This window comes from Trachypithecus francoisi, unplaced genomic scaffold (genome assembly GCF_009764315.1).
Source record: "Trachypithecus francoisi isolate TF-2019V2 unplaced genomic scaffold, Tfra_2.0 Lachesis_group11, whole genome shotgun sequence".
Lineage (NCBI taxonomy): Eukaryota > Metazoa > Chordata > Mammalia > Primates > Cercopithecidae > Trachypithecus > Trachypithecus francoisi.
In genome coordinates this window covers 113,047,559-113,075,208 of record NW_022681456.1, presented here as the reverse complement: position 1 = coordinate 113,075,208, position 27,650 = coordinate 113,047,559, and the positions used below count along the sequence as shown (strand labels likewise).

The following is a 27,650-nucleotide window of genomic DNA, read 5'->3' as shown; positions in this document are numbered from 1 at the left end:
TGACGTACTTATAAGTCATGTAGAAAAAATATTCCTTGTCTGAAAATTAATTTTAAACAATCACAAATCTGAAAAAAAAATTGCAAATTACCGTTGATCAGAATGTAATGAAAAGGCCATGCTTCGAAGATTTCTGCAGCTGAAGATCAGAAAGCTTATTGATAAATAATCTACTAGCAACTAAGCCAGGTTGCATTCAGAGGTACAGATAGTTAATTGCCTTCAGTTGGTAAAGGGTCACTTTAATTAAATTTATTTAAATTGTATTATAAGAAATTTCAAAGCTTTAATTGATGGCCTATGATAAATATGGCCCTTGTTAGTGACTTGATCTCTACCTCTTCTTTTCTAGGCTTGATAGAGAAGATAACAACTGAACTATCCACATCCATCTACCAGCTCATCAATGTCTATTGTAACAGCTTTTATGCAGATTTTCAGCCTGTAAATGTACCCAGATGCATTTCCTATCTAAATCCCGGGCTTCCTTCCCACCTCAGCTTCACAGTGTATGCCGCACACAACATTCCAGAAACCTGGGTGCACAGGTGAGTGGTGGTGAGTTTTTCACAAAAGGGTTGCAATTTGTCATGTTCTTACATGCAGAAACAAAAATGTCATAAAATTTTGGAATTAATCAGCATAGGTTTATCCATATTCTTAAAATCACATTTTACATGTTTAGATTCAAAATAAATATTTAATTTTCTTTCTTCTTCCATTTTCCATATTTAAACAATTGCCGTTACCAATATATCATTGTGGAAATAGAAAATACTCATTCTATTTAGTGGCTGCTCTAAAATTTTCTTTTTCATGTTTGGGTTTAAATGGCTAATGTCAGTTAAGAAAACATAGTAAGACAAAAACACATACACATACAGAGAGATGGACAGTCCTCAAAAATAGAAAAAAAAAAATCACTCTGATCCTCACCAGGTTTCAGTGGTATTTTGCAAGAATTGTACCTTGATAAAATGAGAATTAGCCAATAATTATTTGCGTTTCAATAGAAATGAATGACAATTACGCATGGAATATCACCAGATTTTAAGTTGACTCTACTATGTAGTATTTTCTTAAATAACATAATTACAGTAATATAGAGATAATTAATTAAAGTTGATAAACTATAATTTGGTAATGGAGTTATTATACTTACTGCATTTAGCATCTCAAGGAAAAACTGAAATAAATAATTTCAGTATAGATTCAATTTTTGGCCGGAAACAGTGGCTCACACCTGTAATCCTAGCACTTTGGGAGGCCAAGGCGGGTGAATCACTTGAGGTCAGAAGTTCAAAACCAGACTGGACAACATGGTGAAACCCTGTCTATACTAAAAATACAAAAAATTAGTGGGGCATGGTGGCACACACCTGTAATCCCAGCTACTCGGGAGGCTGAGGCAGTAGAATCACTTGAAATCAGGAAGCAGAGGTTGCAGTGTGCAGTGAGCCGAGATAGTGCCACTGCACTCCAGCCTGGGGGACAGAGTGAGACTCTGTCTCAAAAAAAAAAGCAAAAGAAGATTCAATTTTTATCTTGATCTGTATTTTTTAAAAATAATCTTCATAGAGGAAATTTTACCTGTGTATACAAAAAAACACTATCTATGCACATATTTGTTTGGAATCCATGAAGTAATATTTCTATTCTTTTTCCTTTTTTAATTTTATGAAAATGTTTAAAGGGCTGATGTATAGTAAAATAAATTATTACTCTAATTAATGTTTTCTTTTAATTTTCTAACCATCAATAAATACTCCTTAGTTTGAATTCCCATGGAAAATTTCTATAGCCAGATAAATACAGATAAAGCTATATGTATAGGGCTTGCATTTATATATGTGTGTCTATATGTAGATAGACAAGGATAAATATATATATAAATATATACATAGGTGTGTAAATGCAAAATGTAAAATATATACATATGTGTGTAAATATACATATGTGTACAAATGTAAAATGCATATGAATATAAAAAAGTGTGCATTTATGCATGTATGTGTGTTTGTGTATGAATGATCTAACTAACTCTCCTTTTTCTGTCTCTGTATAGTACCTATGTGCGAGTAAAAATAGAACACTTTTTAATATTGTTATATGCAGGTAGATGTTTACATATATACATATAATTATAAATATAAAATAATGCTTTTCTGCAAATGTTCCTGTAATCAATAAGTAACTTAGGGCTCTGATGAAGGAAACAAAATCATCTCAGCCATTCATTACTGGAACAAACTATAAAGGGCTGGACACAGGGGAAAATATGAAGCTATTCCTCTCTTAAGGAATCCATGGACCAGTCAAAATTCTTTGGGAAGAGGCTGTGGTATGATGTCTTATCTCATGACAAATTACATCTTTATTGTAGATTTTCTTAGGGACCTAGTATATAAGTTATCTATTAATACATAACAAATTACCCCAAAACTTAGCAGTTTAGCACAACAAACTTTGATGAGTTCACATTCTGAGGCTCAAGAATCTGGGAAGCAGTTTTGCTGGGTGGATCTGGCTTAAGGTTTCCCATGAGTTGCAGTCACACTGTTGACTGAGACCACAGTCATCTCAAGCTCACTGGGGCTGAAGAATCTACTTCTAAGGTGGTATTGATGTGGTTATTGGAAGATCTCAGTTCCCCATGGTGTATAGGTGTGGGACCCTCAATTCCTTGCTACTCAGTTTTCAACAAATGTCCTCAGGCCATAGAGTTGGCTTCTCCCAGAGCAGATGATCCAAGGAATGAGAGGGAGTCCATGAGCAAAGGAACTCCAGAGACAGAAGGGACAATCTTTATAATCTAATATTGGAAGTGGTATACCACTACTTCTGCCATATTGTACCCTGTGGGGAAGCATGATACAAGGGTTCAAATACCAGGAGGCAGAATCACTGGGGGCTTTCTTGGAGGCAAGACACCTGGGAAGAAACTAGGCCAGAGGTATCTCCAAAAGCATATGCACTGACAAACTGAGGGGGTAAAATAACAAAGTGATAGCTTTCTAGATGGCTTTAGTCAAAATGACTGTAATTAATGTCAGCAACTGAAAGTAATTTGTTAAAGTACAAACTTAAGGTACAATACTCTACAATAAAAAATAGTGAAACATTCACCATCAAATCTGAGTATTTGAAACTGAATTATCATCTACTCCATAGATGCCTTCAAGGAACACCCCACTCAAGCTATCAAAGACAAATGAGAATGTATCTTACTTAGAATAATTTGATTAAACAAATTCTTTCCTTGATTCATTACAGTGATTAAGAACTCATTCATATTTATTCTAAATTTCTCATTATAGAGAATAGAAATTTAATTACTTAACTTTATCCTCTCTACAGATCGAAAGTGCCTTTATCTCACTCAAAGGTGAGATAAATTTATTGTTTTGTGTATATATTTCATGATGCTCATTATCTTAATAATAGCATATTATTAGTTCTCCCCCATGTCACCTTTTACAATGTCCATGTGACCATGCACATTTGTATGTAAGACTATGGTTTTTAAAACTCTAGTACCCAAAACATGTCCTGGCATGCAATAGGCACTCGACAAAGTTTTGTTAAAAATGTTTGAATAAAATCCCTTGAATAGAGAAATGAGTCATACTTGGTGTGTGAAAGTTATGTAAGTCTCGAGAGCAGGAATACTTAGTACATGCCATGGTTATTACTGAGGGCAAAAATATAAGCTGAGCTGAAAACTATAAAGAAGCAATGCCCATAAAGGAAGGTAGACCAGGAGATATTCCAAGGAAGCCAAGAAAATATTACAATAGAGGTACAAAGCTAAGTGCCTGAGGTCAAGAGGGCCAGCATCAGTGAAAGTGAGTCCAGAGCGATTAGTGGCAGTGTAAGAGTGCTTGACTAGACAATTGTTAAAATGATTGTTAGTAATGATTAATAAGAGTACAGCAGAATCATATTGTTATATGAGGAGATCATTAAAAAGTCAGTAAACACTATTTTTAAAAATCCCTTAAGTCACTCATAAAGTATGGTATCATTACTTGATAAAAGTATGGTATCATTACTTGATAAATAGAATGCAAAAATAATTATGAAAAAAGCATAATGTGTACAGTAATCCATATTATGTAAAAAGCATATCTATGCAAAAATGATTGACACTACTTTCAATTATGAGATACTGTGTGCACAGGGGCAAGCTGAGATTCTTTCTCATCAAGAGGATGCCCTTTTTATGGGGAAGATTCAAATGGCATATAGAGGTTTCTTGTCCCATAACCTTTGCCATTAAAAGGTACATGTGTACAGTTTATGTCTTCCATTCAGGTCACTAAAGTCTAATCTATAAACTTGGCTTATCGTATTAGCACATTAAGGAATGTGTGGGAAACAGGCACAATCTTTCAATATAAATACTGATGCATATACCAACCAAACATTGGCATATAGACCAACATAATGGACTGTGAACCAAGAGCATCATTAAATATAAAGTCCTGACATGATATTGAAATATTCAATTCACCAGAAAGATGTAACAAAGTAATAACATTGACAGAAATCCAAAGAGAGTTTGATGGGGCTAATATGATAGTGGAGGATACCAATATTCCTCTCTCAGGAATTAATAAATTAATGAGAAATTAGGAAGAATATAGGAGTGAGCCAATATAATTAACAAGCTTGACCCAATAAATATATATTGTATTTACAGAAAATGATTGGGAAATACAAATTCTTCTCAAGCACATATAGAATATTTATTTTAGTGACTAAATGTTAAATAGTAGGCAAATTTCAAATAACCTATATAATAAAGATCTCATCCACTTTCTGAAATGCAATTTAGGAAACAGTAACAAAAGATAAATATATTCATAAATTTAATTATGTACTTTTAATTTTATTAACCAAGGAGTTTAGGAAACATTATAACTTAAAGGTAATAAAAATATATAATAAAACATGGAATGTGGTCAAAGTTATACTTAAAGTGAAAAATATAGCCTCACATTCATAAATTAGAAATAAAAGACTAAAAATTAATGTGGCAATCATGTCACCATTTCCTCTATGCCATATTGCTTTGTTTTGTTCAGCTTATAAAAATCAAGGATAATAAAGAGGAAGAAAAATCTTCTACCAGCATTCTGGTAGAAGAACAACAAACAAGTCCTAGATCCTCTGATTCATCCTCATAATAGTACTTACTATTAACTGAGCACATTCTATGAGTTTTGCACTGGGAAAAATACTTTACCTGCATTACAGTTGTCCCTTGTTATCTACAAGGGATTCGTGCCAGGACCCCTGGAGATAACAAATGTCACAGATGCTGAAGCTCCTTACATAAAATGGCACAGTATTTGTATACAGCACATGCACATCATCCTGTATACTTTAAATCATCTATAGATTACTTATAATACTTAGTGCAATGTAAACTATGTGAATATACTCATGCATAGCTTATGACTTGGGGAATTATGTTCTGAGAAATGTGTTGTGAGGCAATATCATGTTATAACCACCTGCAGTCTTGAGGACAGTAACATACTGTACAGGTTTGTAGCCTTTGAGCAATAGGCTATCCCATATACCCTAGATGTGTAGTAGGCTGAGCCATCTAGGTTTGTGTAAGTACACTCTGGGATGTTCATATAACAATGAAATCACCTAATGATGCATTTCTCACAACATGTCCCTTTGTTTTATTTTTATTGTCATTCCAAAAATATTTTTGACCTGTGGTTGGTTGAATCTGTGAATGCATAACCTAGGGATACAGAGGACCAGCTCTGTTTTATTTAATCCTCACACCAGTGACACAAGAGCACTATCATACCCATTTTGCAGATGAAGAAATTACAGTTCTAGAACTAATCTACGAGAACTCCAGATGTCCTCTTTCTACTCTAAAGTCCCTTCTGTTTACCACAGCACAATTGAGTGTACTTCAGTATACTTTATCCTTAACTGGTTACTAGAGTTGATACTGAAACAGGATGGTTCCCATGACCATTTTACAGGACTCATGAAGGGGTTGGCTTGTTGAGTCAGCCTACAGCTCTCAACCCCTCATGGGAGAGGGGAACATGCAGGTGAGTGGGTGCAGGGGCCAGGACAAGTGCTTCTGGGTGCCGGCAGGAGTAGAACTCTGTGTAGCCCCATGGCAGTGTCTAGGAGGGGTACTCAAAATCCCTGGAGCCCCAGAAGGCATCTGTTACAATGCTCTTTTGGCTTTGCCATCCGCAGATGACTTAAGTGTTTAACAGCTCAGTGTGACAGCCCTCTGCATCCTGAGATCTTGTTCGGCATCCAGGAAGAATCAGGTCATATGAACAAATCGAAGATGGTAAATGCAGAAGATTTTATTGCTAATGAAAGTGGGTCTCAGCAGGATGGAAAGCTAGAAAGGGGATGGACTGGGGAGGTGGTCTTCTTCTGGAGTTCAACCATCCCCGGCCAAACTCTTCTCTGAGGTCCTGCCATCAAGCCACCCCTCTGAAGTCAAGCTGCATCTTGCTGATGTCAGACTGCTGCTTCTCTTCTTACTTTCTCTGCCATTCTGCTGCTCGGCCACTCTGCCACTCCACTGCTCGGCTGCTTTGCCACCCCTCTGCCAATGGAGCCTGGGGTTTTTATGGGTATAGGATGGTGGGTGGGATGGGCTAAAAAGCAACATTCAAGTAGGAAAACAGGAATGCATGTTCTCACTTTGGGCCACAGGTCCAGGTGTGAGGGCTTCACCAGGGACCCTACCCTTTTCAGCCTGGTATTTTCCTGCCTTCTGTCCACGTCACTTTCCCTCTCTGAAGAGGCACATCTTAGTGCCATTAGAATATGAAAGATGACCAATCTTAGCGACTTCTTGCTGACAGGGGGCATTGTTTTTGGGGAAAACGGCAGTCAGCTTCCTCCCTAAGGTCTACCTAAGGGTCCCTGACAAAAGGGAGCCGTTGTCCAAGACTCCAGTTGCCTGACCGTTCAGAGTTTGATGGCCTCTAGGCAAACAAGAAAAAAAAAAAAAAACTTTTACAAGGTTAAGTATGCATGAGTCAAATATGTGTATTATACAAGGAAAGGATCTAGTGCCAAAGATTACAGAAATAAGAAATGAAATATGCTGACAACATTGTACCCCAAGCTGTTTCACTTTAGTGAAAGAAATTAAACCTTGTGTGAGAGCAGTTAAACTTTATAAGAGAGATAACTATTCTTGCCACATCTGTAGCAGTCAACAGGTGTACCTTGAGAATTCTGGGGTTTGTAGGCTTGCATGGTAGCCATTAAAACTTCTGCCTCTTTCTTGTGTCCCCCCATCTCTATTGTAAAAACTGAGTTGGCCACTTTCAGGACGTCCTCTAAAGTACTCTCGGTTCCCAGGGCCTGTTTCTGCAGCTTCCTCCTTATATCAGAGGCTTCCTGAGTATAATAAATGTATCCTTTATGGTTAGTTTTCCCTCACCAGAATCAGAAGATGGAGATGTGTGCTTTACCAAAGTCTCTCTTAGAGCCTTTCCAGAAAGGTAGTGGGATTCTCATCAAATCCCTGGTCTACCATAAATAGCTTGATATAGTTGAGAGGCTTGGTGCAAGTCCTACCTAAATCTTCCATTATGCACACCTGAAAGTGTCTCTTCTTCCATTCTCCCATCTCATCATTGAGATCCATTCCAGGGTCATCCATTGGTACTGCACCTCTTTCATTTGGATAAAGTTTGGCACCTTCCCTGATCATATATGTGATACAAAGCTCATAACCAAATCACTGTCACTTGCAGAACAGTCTGCTTCTCACTGTTAGTCAGGGTTTGATTTAAAAGTAACACACTGCCTTCTAGGAGAGTTCAAGTACTTGGGTTAAATTCTGGAAAGCCTCTATATATCTGTCAGAATCATCTGAAAACTTGCCAAGATCTCCCTTAGTTTGCCTTAATTCCTGGAGGTAGAAGGGAACCTGGACCTTACTGGGGCCAAATTCAACAGGCATTTGTTGGAGGGGCACAAGTGAGACTGGGGCTTGTCAAGGGTGAGTATTTCTAGGAGGGGGCAAGCAGGAGAGAGGATGGGGAGAACCCGGAGGAGCAGGGCTGAAGGGAGCTGGCTCCCCTGCCAGAGGTGCCTCTGGGATTTGTTTCTTTAGTTCCCTGAGATTGCCCCTTGCAGCGTCTCCTGAGATGGCCAATAGGAGGGGTGGATCAATTCCACACTGTTGGCAAAGGTCTGGATTGCCCTGCAAGGAAAAGAAAGCCTGTGCATATGGGGTCTCAGACAATTTGTCCTTGCATTTACAGAAAAGTTCCAACTGCCGGATGGTATCAAAATGAATTGTTCCTTCCTGAGACCAAGCCAGTCCTCATAATTTGACCAAACCTTTGTGCAAATGGCTAATAGGCATTTTTTCCTCCAGATTCTGAGGGTCAAAGAGTCCCAGTGATTCAGGATGCACTCCAGAAGAGTATAAACTCATAATGGCGAAGACAGTTGGTTACCCATTCTGAAAGACAAGGAAATAGGCATCCCTCATTTCCCTTCCTTATTTCAGCAAAAACTCGGATGTGAGGAAGGGAAGCAGGCATTGCCCCTTTCTCTTCTGTCTTCTTATCCTCAAGTCCTGGTGACCTTAGGTGGATACCACCCACAGGTGCCATTGTAGCCTGCACCCATGAAGCAGGGAGGTCCTAGAGAATAGGAATTATCCGTATTCACTTATGCCCATGCCTCCATTCCCCCTATTGTCAGCAACCTTTGGGTTTCCCGGTCCTTATCTGTGCCATGGAGCATGGCCTCCTGCCATGACATGGAGGCTTAATTAGCAGGAATTGGTCCTGCCCATTTACATCGTGCCTGTCTCCTTGCTTGGATCCCTCAGATCTTCTTTTCCTTCCTAGGGCCTCAACCTGAAGTTTGGAATCAAGTTGGGGACAAAAAGGTATCTCAGGGTCCATTTAGATTAAGTCTCAAATGGGTCCTGCCAAATTTGCTGTTATCAGCCAGCAGGGCTCACTCTTCTGTTGCCTCCCTATTGTAAGCAGGTGCTGAGGTAAGAAAACAAACCTCTCACTTGGAAAAGAAAAAAGAACAAAAACAGTTTAAAGGGCAAGGGGGGGTGGTCCAGGGAAAGAACCTCTTGCTCTCTACAAATAGGTTCCTTTAATCATAGTATGCCTCCCCCAGTTCCAACCGGGCTGAACTCCTTGGCCAGGGGAGGAAAGAGTCTATGGGCTTGTGGCAGGAGGGGACGGCCTGCAGAGAGCACTGGCCAGCCGACTGCATGGGGTCCCTGGCCCCAAAGACTACCCTAGGGCCTGGGCAGCATGCACAGCTGATGCCCACCACGCACTTGGCTATTGGGCCCAGCACATGCATGCTACGGACATGCCCAGGCACCCAAGCCTGGAGGGCAGGGGATGAGAAGGGAACCGCCATTCATCTGCCCATCCCATTCACACATGTGTGGCCACTGGGGTTTGGGGTCACACCTCTAAGAACATACGGAAATCGTATTGTTCTGAGTTGCACATCTGATGGCTGGACCAAACGTACATTCTGCCTAGTATCATTGCTGCAGTTTGTAGTAGAACCCTTAACATTATAAAAGAAGAGCTAGGAGCCATTTCAAACCATAAAAGAAGGAAGGAAAGATATCAAAAGAGAACTTTGAGGGTCTTGGCTGATGCCTTGACAGACACTTGGGGAACAGGTCCAGTCTTGTGGCCTTCTGGCAATACTGAGGAGTGGCCTTGGCAAGAGGCCTTCGGTTTCCCCAGGACTTTATTCTAGTCCTACATGACAACTAGACCTCCATGAAAGGAAACAGAGCCAACATTCCTTTTTCTACCCAACATTTCCTCTTTCCTACCCAAAAGAAAGAGAGAGATGGCAGGGCTGCATCCTATCCCCTGCAACCAGCATAGCTCAGAGGAAAGTCTGAGGACAAGGAGAGACAAATCCACATTTTGCTTACCCTTCTGAAGTATCCTGGGCAAGCCCCCAGATGAAACAGGACAGTTCCCTTGATCCCTTCACAAGATTCATGAAAGGGATGGCTCATTACTTCATCCATAGCTCTCAGTGCCTCACAGGAAGGGGAGCATGCCAGTGATTAGGTGTAGGAGCCAGAATAAGTGCTTCTGGGTGCTGACAGGAATAGAACTTCATGTAGCCCCATGGCAGCATCTGGGGGGTACCTGCAATCCCTGGCACCCCAGAGGGCATGTGTTACAGTACACTTTTAGCTTTGCCATCCACAGACAGCTTAAGTGTTTAATAGCTCAGTGTGACAGCCCTCTGTACCCTGAGCTCTTGTTTGGTGTCCAGGAAGAATCAGGTCACACGAACAAATTGAAGATGGTAAATGTGGGGGATTTCACTGTCAATGAAGTGGCTCTCAGTGAGATGGAGAGCTGGAAAGGGGATGGAGGGGGAAGGTGGTCTTGCCCTGGAGTTTGGCCGTCCGTGGCGGAAATCTTCTGAAAGGTCCTGCTGTCAAGCCACCCCTCTGAAGTCAAGCTACTTCTTGCTGACCTCAGGCTGCTTTTTCTCTTCTTTCTGCTTCCCCTCTGTCAGTGGAGCCTGCGGTATTTATGGTTATAGGATAGGGGGTGGGGTGGGCCAAAAAGTAACATTCGAGTGGGAAAACAGGAAGGCATTTTCTCACTTTGGGCCTCAGGTCCAGGCTTGAGGGCGAGGCTTTGCCAGTGACCCCACCCTTTTCTGACTAGTATTTCCCTGCCTCCTGTCTGTATCACTACTCTTTCATTCTGATTATCACATTAAATTGTTAGGCAATGGTACATATAAAAGATCAAGATATAACAGCTATAAAAACTAAAAAAAGATACCACAAAATGTTAAGAACATTTTGTTTTAGAAGACCTGTTTGCTTTTTAGATATTATGTGGGAAAATTTGCTACTTGCAGAGAATTTCTATTATATATATACACATATGTATATAATATTTTAAATTAATGTTGGTTTTACTTATTAAGATTTTTTACAAGATTTTATAGTTTTGTCAGGAGGGGTGTGTGTGTGTGTGTGTGTGTGTGTGTGTGTTTAATGTTGGAAAGCTCATCAGATATTGTGTGCAAACATCTTTTACATTTAAGTTAAAAATATTCAAACATAGTATGTACTTTCTAGAACTGCTATGAAATATTAGGACTATTGTTAGTTATCCTATGAGTTCATTAAATGTTTAAAAATCTAATGCATATAAATTCTCCTTCAATTTAAAATTGCAAAGTGAATAAGTATTGTTAGAAACTTTGGCTCCAATACCAAATTTCACATTAGAAGTTTATACAAAAATCTAGTCCTAAATAATTTGTGTTTACCAGAACATTAGCATATTGTTTCTTCTTTTTCAACCTTTTAAAAATTGTGGTAAAAATATAGAAAATGAAATCTACCCTACTAAAAAAGTTTAATTAATTGTAAAGTACAGTATGTTAACTACATGTGCATTGTTGTATGGGAGATTTGTAGATCTTTTTCATCTTGCATGGCTAAAATTCTGTACCCATTACTCCTCTACCCCTTCCTTTTCTATCCCCAAGTGCCTGGTAACCAACATTCTACTTTTCACTTTCATGAAGTGGTATATTCAGTATTTGTCTCTCTGTGATTGGCTTATTTCATTTATCTATCCTTTTCTATCCCCAAGTCCCTGGTAACCAACATTCTACTTTTTGCTTTCATGAAGTGGTATATTTAGTATTTGTCTTTCTGTGATTGGCTTATTTCATTTAGCATAATGTCCTTAATATTCATCCATGTTGTATTATGACAGGATTTTCTTCTTTGTCAAGATTGAATACTATATCATTGTATGTATATACCATGTTCTCTTTATTCACCCATTGGTGGACATTTAGATTCTTTCTACATCGTGGCTACTATGAACAATGTTGAAATGAACATGGGAGTTCAGATAGCTCTTCAAGATCTTAATTCAGTTCTTTTGGATAAATACCCAGAAGTAGGATTGCTGGATTATATGGTAGTTCTATTTTTAATATTCTGTATTCCATTTTTTTCTGCTCTCATATTTATTATGTCTTTTCTTCTGCTAACTTTAGGCTTAGTTTCTTTACCAAACTAACATTCGCCAGTTCTGCTTACCAGAAGTGGTCCACTAGGCACTTGTATCCACACTTGACTTTACGCCAGCAAGCTGGGATTCTTACCTATTTAAAATGTAAGAATAATTTGAGATCATTTTTACCCCAAGATGTCTAATAATTTATGATCATCACATTGGATAGGGCATCTTAACTCAGCATTTGGTTCATCTCACAGCAGCAGTGCTGACCATGAATGTATCAAGGAAAACAGGTTAAAAATCTGACTCTCAGGACCACTTAACTAGAAAGAGACCAAATTCTGAAATGGTGTCATACCTTCCTGCCACTGAAGCAGTCAGGCAAAAAGACAAGAAAAAACTTAATCCAGTTAAGAAGAATGCCAGGAAAAAAAGTTAACCGAAAAAAAATTCCTATCCTCAGCTGGTCAGCATCATCAAAATCATGCCGTGCCACAAAATCCTCATCTCTTTCAGGAACCAAAGAAATAGCTTCAGCCTTGATTCTCATGACTTGATTATAAATTGGTAATGTTTACAACCACATTGTAAAATGGGGGCTTTGGAAAATGAGACTCATCATTGTAGTCAAATACACCATACTCTCTGCAGAGTTGATGCCATGAGGTGGAGGAAGCTCCCCTGAAGCCTTCTCAGGTTCCTCAGGCTCTTCCTCATTCTATAAATGTTGGTACTTGCTGCTGCAGACCACCTCAACTGCCACTGGTGCCACTAATGCCAACTCCATGGTGCAGCAGGCTACAGGGAAGGTAGGGTGAGTGAGCAAGCTGAACAGGTGCAGGAGCTGCAGCCTGGGAGTGCTGAAAGGCTGGAGGCAAAAGGTCTCAGGTGGATCTCAATGGCAGCCACTGCACCTGGGCAGGATACTCTCCTCAAGCTGTAAGCACTGCCAATTCTGAGATGTTTTGTAATTGCCCTTTTGATTTCTTCTTTGAACCGTTGGTTTTGCCGGAGTGTGTTGTTTAATTTCCACCTATTTGTGAATTTGCCAGATTTCTTTCTGCTATTGATTTTGAATTTCATTCTCCTGTGGTCAGAAAAGCTAGCTGATATTATTTCAGTTTTCTTAAATTTGTTGAGATTTGTTTTGTGACCTAATATGTCATCTAGCCTGGAGGGTGTTTCCTGTTTGCTTCAGAAGAACATGTATTCTGCTCCTGCTGAGTAGAATGTTCTGTATATATCTGTTAGGTCCATTTGGTCTATAGTGTTGTTCTAATCCTCTGTTCTTACCTTCTATCTGGATGTTCTACTTATTAAAAGTGGGTTATGATGTCTAGTATTATTGTATTGCTGTCTATTCCTTCAACTCTGTCAATGCATTATATGTTGGGTGTTCTGATATTGCTTTATATATTGGGTGTTCTGATGTTGGGTGCGGATATATTTAAAATTCTTGTATCTTCCTGGTCAATTTACCTTTTTGTCATTATGTAATCTCCTCCTTTTTTTCTTGTTACAGTTTTTTACTTACACTTGACTTTCATGGTGTAAGCATAGCCACCACTGCTCCCCTTGTTTACTATTTGCATAGAATAGCTATTTTTATCCTTTCATTTTTGACCTATTTGTGTCCTTAAATCTAAATTGAGGCTTTTGTGAGTAGCATCTAGTTGGATCTTATATACTTTTTGTCCATTTAGCCATGCTGTTGGTTAAATGGATAATGTCTTTTGATTGGGAAATTTAATCTATTTGCTTTTAAAGTAATTGACAGTAAAGGACTTATACTATTACCACTTTGTCAATTGTTTTCTGTCTTGTAGCTTCTTTGTCTTTGCCTCTCTGGGCTGTGTTTTTTGGTATTCATAGAGTTCATAGATTTTTTTTTTTTTTTTTTTTTTTTTGGTAATGACTTGCTTGGATTTTTTTGGTAGTGACATGTTTTGATTTTTTTCTTGTTTATTGTTTGTGTATCTTCCACAGGTTTCATTTTGTGTTCACCGTGAGTCTAATACAAAATATCTTATATTTATAACAACCTTCTTTAAGCTGTTAACTTAAATTCAATCATATACGAAAACTCTGTGCTTCTATTTCTCCTCCCACCACATTTTATGTTATTGATGTTACAAATTACATCTTTTTATATTACATCTCCATTAATATATTGTTGTAGCTATATTTGTACTTTTATCTTTTAAATGCTATACCAGAGTTAAAAGTAATTTATTTAGCACCATTACAGTATTGCGTATTTGTCTATATGTTTACCTTTACCAGTGAGTTTTATACTTTTAGATGCTTTTGTGTTTCTCTATAGCATTGTTTCACTTCAATTTGAAGGACAGTGTTTAGCATTTCTTATAAAGTAGGCCTTGTAGTGAGGAACTCCCTCAGCTTTTATCCATCTCATAAAGTATTTCTCTTTCATCATTTTTGAAGGATGATTTTATCAAATATAGTATTCTTTAATGACAGTTTTGTTTTTCTTTCAGCATATTGAATATATTATTTCTCTCCCTTCTGGCTTACAAAGTTTCTTCTGTAAAATACACTAATAATCTTATGAATGTTCTCTTATACATGATTAGTCACTTTCTCTAGCGGCTTGTGAAATTGTCTTTTTTCTTTGACTTTTTATAATTTGATTCTAATATGTCCCTGTGGGGTCTTTTTGGGGTTCTTTTTGGGGTTCTTCATAGTTGGCATCCAGTGGGCTTCCTGAATCTGGATATTCATTTTCTTCCCCAAATTTAGGAAGTTTTTGACCACTACATTTTCAAAGGAGCTTTCCTCCCTCTTTTTTTTTTCTTTTTTCTCTTTCTGAAAATCCCATAATGATACATTGATGTATTGGCCTGCTTGATGGTGCCCATTATTCCCTTTGGCTTTCTTCAGTTCATTGTGGGGTTTTTGTTGTTGTTGTTGTTGTTGTTGTTGTTTTCATTTTTGGCTTCCCTGGTTGGATAATTTCAAATAACCTGTCTTCAAGTTCACTGATTATCTCCTTTGCTTTATGAAGCCTACCTCAGAATCTCTTTAGTACATTTTTCAACTCAGTTATTGTATCCTTTAGCTCCAAAATTTCTATTTGCTTATTTTTATAATATTTTCTATATCTTTGCTGGTATTCTCATTTTATTCATCCGTAATTTTCATTGAGTATCTTTATGATGGTTATTTTGAATTATTTGTCATGTAATTTATATATCTTTATTTTCTTAGAATTGGTTTGTTTTGTTCCTTTGTTTCTTTGGCTAGGTCATGATTCCCTGTTTCTCTGTGTGCCTTATTACCTTGTGTTGGGATCTGTGCATTTGAAAAAACAGCTAACTCTCTCAGTCTTTATGGTCTGGCTTCACACTGAAAAAAAAAAAAAAAAAGGCTTCAAAAATAAGCCTGGCTAGAGATTCTGGGTGCCTTCCAAACTTTTTATATGAGTGCATCTTCACTCTGCTTATACTTATAAATTCGCAATTAGAGGGATTTTGCTGGTTTATGTCTCATGGAGCTCATGTTTTCTTGCTTTTTCTGGTGTCTGTCTCTGGTACTGCAGGTTCTCTGGAATTTCTATGAGGTGATCAGATTCTTTTGTTGTCAGGAGTGTGCTTCTAAAGCATGCTGCATCCCGTCAGTGCTTCTAGTTGGATAAGACAGAAACCAGTCCCTCAGGCAAACTCTTTAAAAGCTGGAGTGTTGGACATATGCTCCTTTATTCCCCATCATTTTCCCTGACCAGGGAGAGGCTGACAAGGTATATAGGCTTTGTCCACTGTAACATAGGACATCTGGAACAATAAGAAGCCGCCCAACTTTTTTTTGTTCTCAACATTCTCCAGGCCTCTAGGGTATGCAGGGTCCTGTCAGTGCTCCAAGACAGACAAGACAGAAACTAGTTCTTCTGATAGTAGCCCCAAAACTGGAATGATGGACATACGAATCAACTCTTTTCCTACCCAAGGAGAAGCCATAAATTGCAGTTTTTAAAAAAATCATTCTATGCTGAGTTATGGAGAGAAGCAATAGCAAATACGTGCTAGTAAAAACCATCATCTTTGTTTTCAGTGATCCCTAAACTGGTGACATTTCCTGTCAGCATTTATATCCAGGAAAGACAAAAGCTAGTTCCTTGGGTAGCCTTGATGGTACTAAGTCTAAGTGTTAGATGTATGTTCCCATGTTCTCTTTCCCTCCTTGATGGGAAGCCAGAAGTTGAGAGTTTCTTTCTGATCATGCCACCCTGTGCCAGGGAAGAGGCTCTGGTAAGTGATTGCCACAAATTTTTCTACTAACTTTGACGTGGCTGGTTTTGAATTCACCTGGGGTACAGGAGCCTTTTAACTGGTTTCTGGTTTTCTTACAAAAGGAATCAGTCAGCATATTGTTGAATTTTGCTCTCCATGAATAAAGGAAGGTCTTACGGCCTCCTATTCCACAGTCTTGTTGACATACCCAGCATAAATTCTTAAAGCAATTTTTAAAGCATGCTTTATGCAAGCAAACATCACTTTATCATTTGACTTTTGACTACAAAAATAATTGACCCATATAGAAAGCTAGTTTCTTTAAACTGCTAAGCATATTGAATTGATGTTGTTTCTTTTTAGCTACAAGGCATTTTCTTTTACCTGTTGGCTTACATATGCTGGAAAGAAGCTGTGCCAAGTGAGAAACTACAGAAATATTCCAGTCAAGAAGTTATTTTTTTTCTTGGTCAATTGGAATGAAACGTAAGTTTAATCTTTACTCTGTCTGGATTATTTATCTACTAAAGGTCAGCTTTTCCCCCCTTTTTAAAAAAAGCAAAGGATGTGATTAAATAATATGCTGCCAGTTGATTTGATTCAGTGGTATGATAAATATGCTAGGGATAATAGATAACTGACTGTTCAATTCAACAGATTAAAAGTCCATTTAGAAACCTAGACAAGTGTCCAATTCACATTATTGAACTGAGAAAAAAGGAAAATTGAAAAAAGAAGAAGACTTATTAATCATTCACACAGTGTGCATATCAGGAATATGCTCTCTTTGAGGCAGGAGTGGAGGGAGTCCAGGTATAACAAAGAAAAGATAGCCCTCCTGATAATGTGGGTAATCTCCATTTTCTCAATTTTTTCACATACACTGAAGTACAAATTTACTTAAACCATCAAGTTTTTTGACAATAAACATCTATCTATATGTAAGCTTAATTTGGGGTGACTGACTCCCACTTCCTTCTTCTGTAAAGACTTGTTAAATCAAGAAGATAAAGTACCTTCCTAACATTATCACTGTCTTTCTCCACTTTTTTGCTCTCTGCACCCAACTTAAGCCCTCCCTTTACTCAGATCCCCAGACGGCTCATCAGCCTCATTCACAGCTTTTCCATGGTTACTGCTGCATTTCCTCACTACTCTGCCAGTCATTTCCCTGCAGTCTCTATTGCTTCACTCAGATCAATATTCTTCTCACCTCAAGCAGAAGAAAATTCCCGAGCCTACTTCCCCTCAGCTCTTTCAGATGATCTGGCTTTCTTAGAAGATAATTTGACTCCCAGTATGATGCTTTTCCATTAATAAATACGTGTCAGAATTTGTAGAAGAGGATGATGTTAGATCACACCATCTATTCTACTCTTACTCTTACCACAATCAACGGAGACTGTATCCTGAAACATGGCATGTGACCTTCAATTCTCGCATACTTCATGGCCCCTCCCATTCCAAACTAAATCTGCCTTCTTATAGGACCATGACAATCTCTATCTCCCCTTTTTGGGTAAGGTTCTTTATTCCTTTGACGAAAGACCTGACATTCAATAATAATATCCCTTTTTCTTTCATAGAATCAACTCTGCTTGTAAAATTTTTCAGTAGCTCTCCAATTCTTAAAAGGCAAAGTAAAAATCATTTAGCAAAGCACACGAGGCCTTTTGTGGTGTGGCCCCTACCTATATCTATATCTTTACCGCTAGAATTAATCCCATTTCCCGTTCTTGCTATCCACCAGTCATTGGCATCTTATCTACTTACCCTAACTATCCCTTTACTGTCCACCAGTCATTTTTTGCATCTGATCTACTTACCCTAACTATGAACTGAGAAGTCAGGCCTCTGCCAGAGATCCTCCATGTGTCAGGAACACAGTGTTACACTCACCCATCTGGGAAACACGTAATTATCTTTCAGGATGCATCTTTTACCGCCTATATAAACCCTTCCTGTATCATTGGGCAAAATTGTCCCTCTTTTCTTCCCTTGCTTGGTGTAACCTGTAAATTTATCTTATGGTACCTACTGTTTGTGTAGATTTATGTATGCTCCTACCAAATGATAGAAAGATTGGTTTTTTTTAAAAAAAAATTTAGTTGCCAGCAGCTAAAACAGCACTAGACAAAGAGTCCCATAAGTGTTATTGGGCAAATCAATAAATTTTGTATAAAGTGACTCCTTTAAAAAGTTATTAACCAAGCCAGGTGCGGCAGCTCATGCCTATAATCCCAACACTTTGGGAGGCTGAGGCGGATGGATTACTTGAGATCAGAAGTTTGAAACCAGTCTGGCCAACATGGTGAAACTTCATCTGTACTAAAAATATAAAAATTAGCTGGGCATGATGGCTCACACTTGTAATCCTAACCACATGGGAGGCTAAGGTAGGAGACTTGCTTGAACCCAGGAGGCAGAGGTGGCAGTGAGCCGAAATCACTCCACCCTGGGCTACAGAACAAGTCTTAAAAAAAAAAAAAAAAAAAAAAACCGTTAATCTGCTCAATCCCTAAAATTATTCTTCTGATTTAATTAAAAGTAATTTCTGGTTGTTTTAAAACATCAGATTTATTTTCAACTCACACACTTATGCCGTCATATAGATAAGATAAAAATCTAATTCTAAACTCAATTTCAAAGAAAACATTTTGAATGCTAGTTCTGACACTTACTGATTAACTTGGACCAGTTCCCACAAACAGAAAGTGTCAGAGCTAGCATTTAGACCCACTGTGACTCCTAAGCTGATGGTTTCACTGTGACTTACATACTTTTTCTTACAACATATAAAATCTTGACAAGAGTATTTACATCCCATGAATAGTATTGAAGTTTTAAGTTAAGAAATAAAATAATAACAACCTCTATTCTACTCCATCTTCCTGCCAGCAGCTACCCCATTTCTTTTCTCTACTTTGTAGTGATGCCTTCCGAATAACTATCTATATTCACTTTATTCAAGTTTTTTTTTCTCTGCTCTATAACATACTCCAATCAGGCTTTCATCACCTCTACTCCACTGAAATTGTCACCAGTAAACTTCTTGGCTGAATCCAATGTTTGTTTCTCAATCCTCATCTTACACAACCTATCAGAAGCTTTTGGCACTGTTGATCTCACCCTCCATCTTAAAATTTGCTTTCCACATGGCTGACTCTTACCTTACTGGCCATTTGTTCTCCATGTCCTTTTCTTCTCCCAGACTGATTCTGATCTTAGCCCTTAACTCTCTTCTCTGTTGTATGCATCATTATTCCCTCACTTTTCTCTTATAGTTGTATACCTTTAAATACAATTTAAATGCCAACAGCTCCCAAATTTATATCACCAACCCAGGCATCAGTCACCAACTCCACACTTACAGAATCAATATATCCTAAACTAAATTTCTGATCTTACATTTCAAACCACTCCAACCATGGATGGCCACTCTGGATGATCAATTCTAATTCTGGTTGTTTAGATCAAAATCCTTAGCCTGAATCTCATTTCAGACTTTAATGGCTCTCTTCTCAAAACATATCCAGAATATGTTCTCATCACCTTCAATGGTCTAAACAACCATCATCTCTCCTCTCTAAACCACAAGAGCTTTATAATGGTCACCCTACTTCTCTTACACCTTCATAGTTCTTGCACAACAGCTAAAGTCATCTCTTTAAAATATCAGTTCTTGCACAACAGCTAAAGTCATCTCTTTAAAATATCAGTCAAGGCATGCCATTCTTCTGTCTAAAAATCCTGAACTAGCTCCCCATTTCACTCAGTGAAAAGTACTTGCAATGGTCTACTGTTTAGTGTTTTCATTTTGTTTCAGTATTAATAGGAGAGTTCTAAACAATGTAACTTTCAGCCAGGTGCAGTGGCTCACTCCTGTGATCCCAGCACTTTGGGAGGTGGATCATTTGAGGTCAGGAGTTCGAGACCAGCGTGGCCAACATGGTGAAACCCCGTCTCTACTAAAAATACAAAAATTAGGGCTGGGCGCGGTGGCTCAAGCCTGTAATGCCAGCACTTTGGGAGGCCGAGACGGGCGGATCATGAGGTCAGGAGATCGAGACCATCCTGGCTAACACGGTGAAACCCTGTCTCTACTAAAAATACAAAAACTAGCCGGGCGAGGTGGCGGGCGCCTGTAGTCCCAGCTACTAGGGAGGCTGAGGCAGAAGAATGGCGTAAACCCAGGAGGCGGATCTTGCAGTGAGCTGAGATCCGGCCACTGCACTCCAGTCCGGGCGACAGAGCGAGACTCCGCCTCAAGAAAAAAAAAAAAAAAATACAAAAATTAGCCAGGCGTGGTGGCCTGCACCTGTAATCCCAGCTACTTGGGAGGTCAAGGGAGGAGAATTGCTTGAACACCGGAGGCAGGGGTTGCAATGAGCCGAGATCGCACCACTGCACTCCAGCCTGAGCAACAAAGTGAGATTCTGTCTCAAAAAATAAAAATAAATAAATAAATAAATAAAATAAATAAATAAATAAAAGTGTAGCTTTCAAAATCTCTCATGTTTCACTCTCAGAAGCTTACTCTGGTTTTAGCAAAACTATTTCATATACAATAAAACGATTTTAAGAAAAATTGTAATGATTGCTCATTCTTAAATGTAGTGAGGCAAAACATGTGGTCAAAACTTGAGATTGACACCTGTTCCTTGGTTTAAAAAAAAAAATCTGTTTCCACTTACTGATTGTCTCTTTTTTTTTCTTTTTTGTCTGAAAGTTTATTCCTTTCATTTTTAAGTAGCCGTACAAAAGTTAAAAAAAATTTCAGTGAAGGTGAGATTATTCTGGCTTTAAAAATTCATAGGTATTAAAGAATGAATAAATAACTACTTGGGTAGCACTTATTCTTATCCTAAAGGAATTTATTTTTATTAATAAAAATGACAGAATGGAGATTGGCAGTAACTATCCACTGTAACTTATGTAATTTCTTTCATTCTTGTTATATTAAAAATAAACTCACAAGTGAAGTTATACATGAAGAAGCCAGACTTAATGGGAAAAAAAGGAACATTCTAGATCATGTGAGAAATAAAGTGAAATTACAGTTTTCATCCTAGCACAGAAATATGAAAGCTGAATAAAAAGTCAATTATAGGTGAAAGAAAGAACATTAAAGAAATTGCTGTGCATTCCACAGGATCATCAGCGTTTTGTGTCAAGTTTCACAGCTTCTTTTAAGCTGAGAAATATGTCCATATTACCTTAAATGAATATGACAAGTATAAAAGAATTTGAAAGAAAAGAAAGAGAGCACTTTTAGTTTTGGATACCTAAACATGTAGGTATCCAATTTAATATTTTAATCTAAAATTTGACAATCTTAACCATAGAAGATTCTTCTCACTCTAATCTTTTATTTTTCTCCATTAAGTCTGGATAGACTTATGTATTTATCAGTTCTCACACTGTCATAAAGATACTAGAAAAGACTGGGTAATTTTTTTTTTGTTTTGAGATGGAATTTCACTCTTGTTGCCCAGGCTAGACTGCAATGGCGTGATCTCAGCTCACTGCAACCTCTGCCTCACAGGTTCAAGTAACTCTCCTGTCTCAACCTCCCGAGTAGCTGGGATTACAGGCATGCGCCACCATGCCTCGGTAATTTTGTATTTTTAGTAGAGACAGGGTTTCTCTATGTTGGTCAGGCTGGTCTCGAACTCCCTACCTCAAGTGATCTGCCTGTCTTGGTGGGAGTGCTGGGATTACAGACATGAGCCACCGCCCCTGGCTGAGAGTGAATAATTTATAAAGGACAGATGTTTACTTGACTCACAGTTACGCATGGCTGGGGAGGCCTCAGGAAACTTAAAATCATGGCAGAAGGGATAGGAGAAGAAAGTACCTTCTTCACCAGGTGGCAAGAAAAGAGAGAAAGCAGGAGAAACTGCCACTGAGAAAACCATCAGATCTCTAAGAACTCACTCACTATCATGAGAACAACATGGGGGAAACCGCTCCTGTGATCCAATCACCTCCCCCCAGGTCCCTCTCTCAACACCTGGAGATTACAATTCAAGATGAGATTTGGGTGGGGACACAAAGCCAAATCATATCAACTTACATTTCATCTGTCTACAAGGAATGTGTTTTTTACAAACCAGTGTACTAAATGCACAATGGCTGATATAAATTATTATAATACTGATTGAATAAATGAATATAATGCTGGTATACAACCTACAATTTGCCATATATTGTGTTATATAATAGCAGTTCCATTTTGTGAAAAAGGAAAAGTAAGACTTAGAAAGGTTAAATGCATTACTTGGAAAGATTAAATGCATCTTAGTCAATAAGGTCATTTTTTGAGCGTAGACATATCCAAATCTAAACTTGGACCCATCATCTCCACAGACAGTTCATGTATTGGCATCTCACAATTATCATTAACTCAATAACATCATACCCTAAACTGTACTAATTATTCCCATCCCAATTTCCTCTTTCTTCTATGTTCCCTATCAGTTAAAAATATCTGTTGTAGGTGCTGGAGAGGATGTGGAGAAATAGGAGCACTTGTACACTGTTGGTGGGACTGTAAACTAGTTCAACCATTGTGGAAGGCAGTGTGGCGATTCAGCAAGGATCTAAAACTAGAAATACCATTTGACCTAGCCATCCCATTGCTGGGTATATACCCAAAGGATTATAAATCATGCTGCTATAAAGACACATGCACACGTATGTTTGTTGAGGCACTATTCACAATAGCAAAGACTTGGAACTAACCCAAATATCCATCAATGATAGACTGGATTAAGAAAATGTGGAACTCGACTGCTCTGGGGGATTCGTGAGCGGTAAGAAGCTGCGCCGCAGCGCGGTGAGGTACCTCTGATGAAATTATGACCAGGTGGGCCCGAGTTAGTACCACATGTAACAAGAGACCCTTGCCTGCAACATCATGGGAGGACATGAAGAAGGGATCCTTTGAGGGAACAAGCCAAAACCTACCAAAGCGTAAACAACGTGAAGCTAATAGGCTATCCCTCAAAAATGATGCACCCCAAGCAAAACATAAAAGAACAAAAAGAAAAAGGAGTACTTAAATGAAGATGTGAATGGATTCATAGAATAACTAAGACAGAATTCACAGATGGTTCACAATGGGCAAATTGTAGCAACAGACAGTGAGGAAGTAAGGGAAGAAATTGCAGTTGTTTTAAAGAAAGACAGTCGACGGGAAGGAAGAAGATCAAAAAGACAAGCGGCAAAGAAAAGTGCAATGGTGTGTTTCCATTGTAGAAAACCTGGTCATGGAATTGCAGATTGCCCTGCCGCCCTTGAAAATCAAGACATGGGCACTGGGATATGTTACAGGTGTGGGTCCACAGAGCACGAAATAACCAAGTGTAAGGCTAAGGTAGACCCGGCTCTTGGCGAATTTCCTTTTGCAGAATGTTTTGTTTGTGGAGAAATGGGGCACCTGTTTAGATCTTGTCCAAATAATCCCAAAGGACTCGATGCTGATGGTGGCAGCTGCAAGCTTTGTGACTCTGTGGAACATTTAAAGAAAGATTGCCCTGAAAGTCAGAATTCAGAGCGAATGGTCACAGTTGGTTGTCCCGTCCAGCGGGATCGTTAACACAGACCTTGGAGGAGGGGGTGGGAATTTAGAGAGACAAGAGACACAAGAAATGGAGACAAGACAGTATCCTGATCAAGTCTTGTTTAATGGCGGCAGTGCAATGCCTTATATAGGCTGGCAGGGAAGAGGAAGTGGGGCAGAGCAGGCATGGAGGAGAATAATGAGAGATGTCACCAGGCGCATGCTCGGTAGACTTAGTCTTTACCTGGCGCGGGAAGTTATCTACCCGTGCGCGGGAAGAGTTCGCGCGCACGGGAAAAGTTGATGATGAAGAACCAGGAAGTGCGCCATCTTGTCTCTGCAATGCGGAGCTTAAGCAACAGAGGCCGCGGCAATTTCCGGGCCTCACGGCTCCGGACAGTTGGTCGCTGGGCAAAGGGAATGAGTGCAGACTATGAAGAAATTTTGGATGCACCTAAACTGCAAAAACCCAAAACAAAAATACCTAACGTTGTTAATTTTTAACAACTAGCACTATCGTTAGTTACCAACTCATCCTTACTTTCTAAACCAGGCCCACGTCACGAGTTAGAGTTGAGCTCCCTTGTAGCCAGGACTGTACTGTAGATACCAGTATGATCTGGGTGTGATGGAAAACAATTTTGTTTGTTCTGTCCATCAAATTGTACTTCTACCACTGTTCAGAGAAAATTGAAGAATAAGATGATTAAATGAATTCTCTAAAAGAACGCATTTTAAGAGACAGAACTTAGGCATAACCAAGTAGTTGTATACCTGATTGTAACAATCATCTTTTATAAAAGCAAAATTATGCATACATGCAAAACACCCCTAAACAAAGGGTACAAATTAATTTTTGGTTATATCGTTTTCTTGGCTCAAAGTATCAGTTTATTATTATAATAGAAACTTATAAGTTGCTAGAAAGTCTATATTTTTTAAATATGGAATAAAAATGCATTTCTATTGTGGAAAAAAAAAAAAAAATGTGGCACATATACACCATGGAATACTATGCAGTCATTAAAAAGGATGAGTTCATGTCCTTTATAGGGACATGCATGAAGCTGTAAACCATCATTCTGAGCAAACTATCGCAAGGACAAAAAACCAAACACCGCCTGTTCTCACTCATAGGTGGGAACTCAACAATGAGAACACTTGGACACAGGGTGGGGAACATCACACACTGGGGCCTGTCATAGGGTGGGGGCCAGGGGGAGGGATAGCGTTAGGGGATATACCTAATGTAAATGACGAGTTAATGGGTGCAGCACACCAACATGGCACGTGTATACATATGTAACAAATCTACACGTTGTGCACATGTACCCTAGAACTTAAAGTATAATAATAATATAAAAAAAGAACTTATGAACACACAGAAGGAAAGAACAGACACTGGGATCTACTTGAGGGGGGATGGTGGGAAGAGGGAGAGGAGCAGAAAAGATAGCTATTGAATACTGGGTTTAATGCTTGGATGATGGAATAATATGTACAACAAACACCATGGCATGTGTTTACCTATGTAACAAAACTTCATAGATACCCCCAACCTAAAATAAAAGCTAAAAAAAGAAATTCTGGAAATAAAAATATAAAAATAAAAAAAAAACAAAATATCTGTTGTAATCTAGAAACTAGAATTCATCTTTAATTCTTTATTGTCTTATTTCACTGGTATGCCAACAGTCAGACATTAGTTATGCTTTTTACTTCTAAAGTAGCTCTTCTGTCTTTCATCCTGCTCGCTGCTCTATGACCACACTGGATCTGGATTTGATTATCTCAGTGGACACCATGAGAAGGAGAGAGAGATGTACTTCCTCAAATTCAATTATGATCATTGACTTAACTTCTCCTTATCCCCAAGGTTGGATGCTGTACAGGCACTGAAAAAAAGGAGTCATCAATGTTTGATTTGAAACCCAGGGTAAAAACTGCTCCCTAGTCTCCAGATTAGAAAGCCAATTCCTAGTGCGAGAAGATGCTTAATATTATCTGAGGCCTCAGCTGGGTGAACTTCAGTCAGCACCTTTCAGTTGGACAATAGGCTTTGGTCATCATTGGTACTCTAATAATCACCTACTGCTCAAACAATTTAACATCAAAGTTCAACCAAGAATGACAAGGCCAGTAGATTCTGTGTATTTCCCTCACACCTCATGGCCATCAGGTATCATTCCATAAAGCTGCTCAGTCACTCTTCAAGTCTTTCCTCTTTATCCTTCCCATTCATCAGTGATTTATCTCCCATGACTCTGGCCCTGTCTGCCAAACTTTTTTCCAATTTTCTCATTCCTCTTTAGCATTCTCACCTACTAGTAAACATATCTCCCCATCTCAGCTCCTAGAAGAAAAACATTTCTTTCATCTCTTGATCTCCTGAGAAAATTAAAAGAAACAAATTTCTTTCATCTCCTGATTATATAATTCTATACAATTCAGATGACTCCAGCAAAGAATGAAAGGTACATGTCTCCCTGCCCCTATTAGGGATGTCAGATCACAATCTCAACTTTCTGTCAAAAGCCCCTTCTCAAACAATCATGCCACCTATGTATACCTCACCCACTTTTATAGTAGTATTTATGACCTTCTGGACACTTCCTTATATATATTGATGCCTTCAACCCAAACTTGAGTTTTTCTCACTGTCAAAAATTCTGTGTCTATCCTTAGCCAATTGTATTTGCTAGTATCTATGATCCATCCAGTATCTGAGTTCAGAGAGTCTTGTCCTTATCATATCCAGAGATTGTATATGTGTTACATTTCAGTGGCCATCCCACAAATTCCTAGGACCTCATCATGATCCAGAATGGTCCACATTTAAAATGGCAAAAAACTCTCTATACTTTGGCTCTTTCAAATATTTCTTTTTGACTTTAGGGAAAAGTTCAAATTCTTTTGCCTGGCATGTAGAGCTCTTATGCATTCTGGCAACCACTTGTCTTTCTAATTACATTCTCCATAATTTCCCCTATCACCTTGACTTCATCTTTTGTTCTAGCCACAATGAACCATTCACCATTTTTCAGACACACCTAGTCGTTCATCCATATATGCCCCTGTCTGTGCTTTCTCCTCTTTCTGGAATATTCTTTTCCAAATCTCCACCTCATTATAGCTAACTTAATCTTTCAGAATCATTTTGAGTTATTTCCTGCCACCTCCAACTCCCTAACACAGTGTCTTTCTAAGTCTGTTTTTCATCTGTGCTTGCAACAGATTAAGAATAAATGTTCAAGTTATTGTAACTTTTAAAAATATACTTACATGTCAACATGATCAGGAATAAGTTTCATCAGTTAACAAAAGCTCACTATTCTACATATTTCTGTTGAATTTTCATGTTTACAAGATTAAACAAAAAATTTCAAGAGGCAGCCTCAATTCAAATAGTTAAATATCTTTGTCCCAGACCACTACATTATAAGAACATTTTCATTAAAATATCAGTACAATTGGGTAGGTAATGCTACTTCTTTCTTTTGTTCTTAGGATCAATTTTCCCCTTGAAATAAAGTCACTTCCAAGGGAATCCATGCTCACTGTAAAACTGTTTGGGATTGCCTGTGCAACCAACAATGCAAATTTACTGGCGTGGACTTGTCTTCCACTGTTTCCAAAAGAGTAAGTGTATCAATTGTGAGTAATAAGCCTATCATTTCAATAAAACATTCTTAGAAGTAAATATTTTGGAGTATATGGCATAATGAGGAAATCAAGACATTTTATTCTAAAATGGACATAGTTCAATATAAATCATGACTGCTGAAAGCAGAATTGAAAAGT

The 27,650-nt window shown here is 38.5% G+C and overlaps 1 protein-coding gene and 1 pseudogene across 1 annotated transcript in view; both read left to right on the top strand.

Annotated features, from left to right (window-relative positions):
* Positions 1-27,650, top strand: part of PIK3C2G (phosphatidylinositol-4-phosphate 3-kinase catalytic subunit type 2 gamma) — a 408,211-nt gene that overhangs the window by 82,204 nt on the left and 298,357 nt on the right. Inside the window, exons 11-13 of the mRNA XM_033222744.1 lie at positions 353-548; positions 16,649-16,771; positions 27,357-27,488. Coding sequence (XP_033078635.1) covers positions 353-548; positions 16,649-16,771; positions 27,357-27,488 — 451 coding nt within the window. The remainder of the gene's footprint in view (positions 1-352; positions 549-16,648; positions 16,772-27,356; positions 27,489-27,650) is intronic.
* Positions 23,073-24,368, top strand: LOC117090431 (annotated as a pseudogene).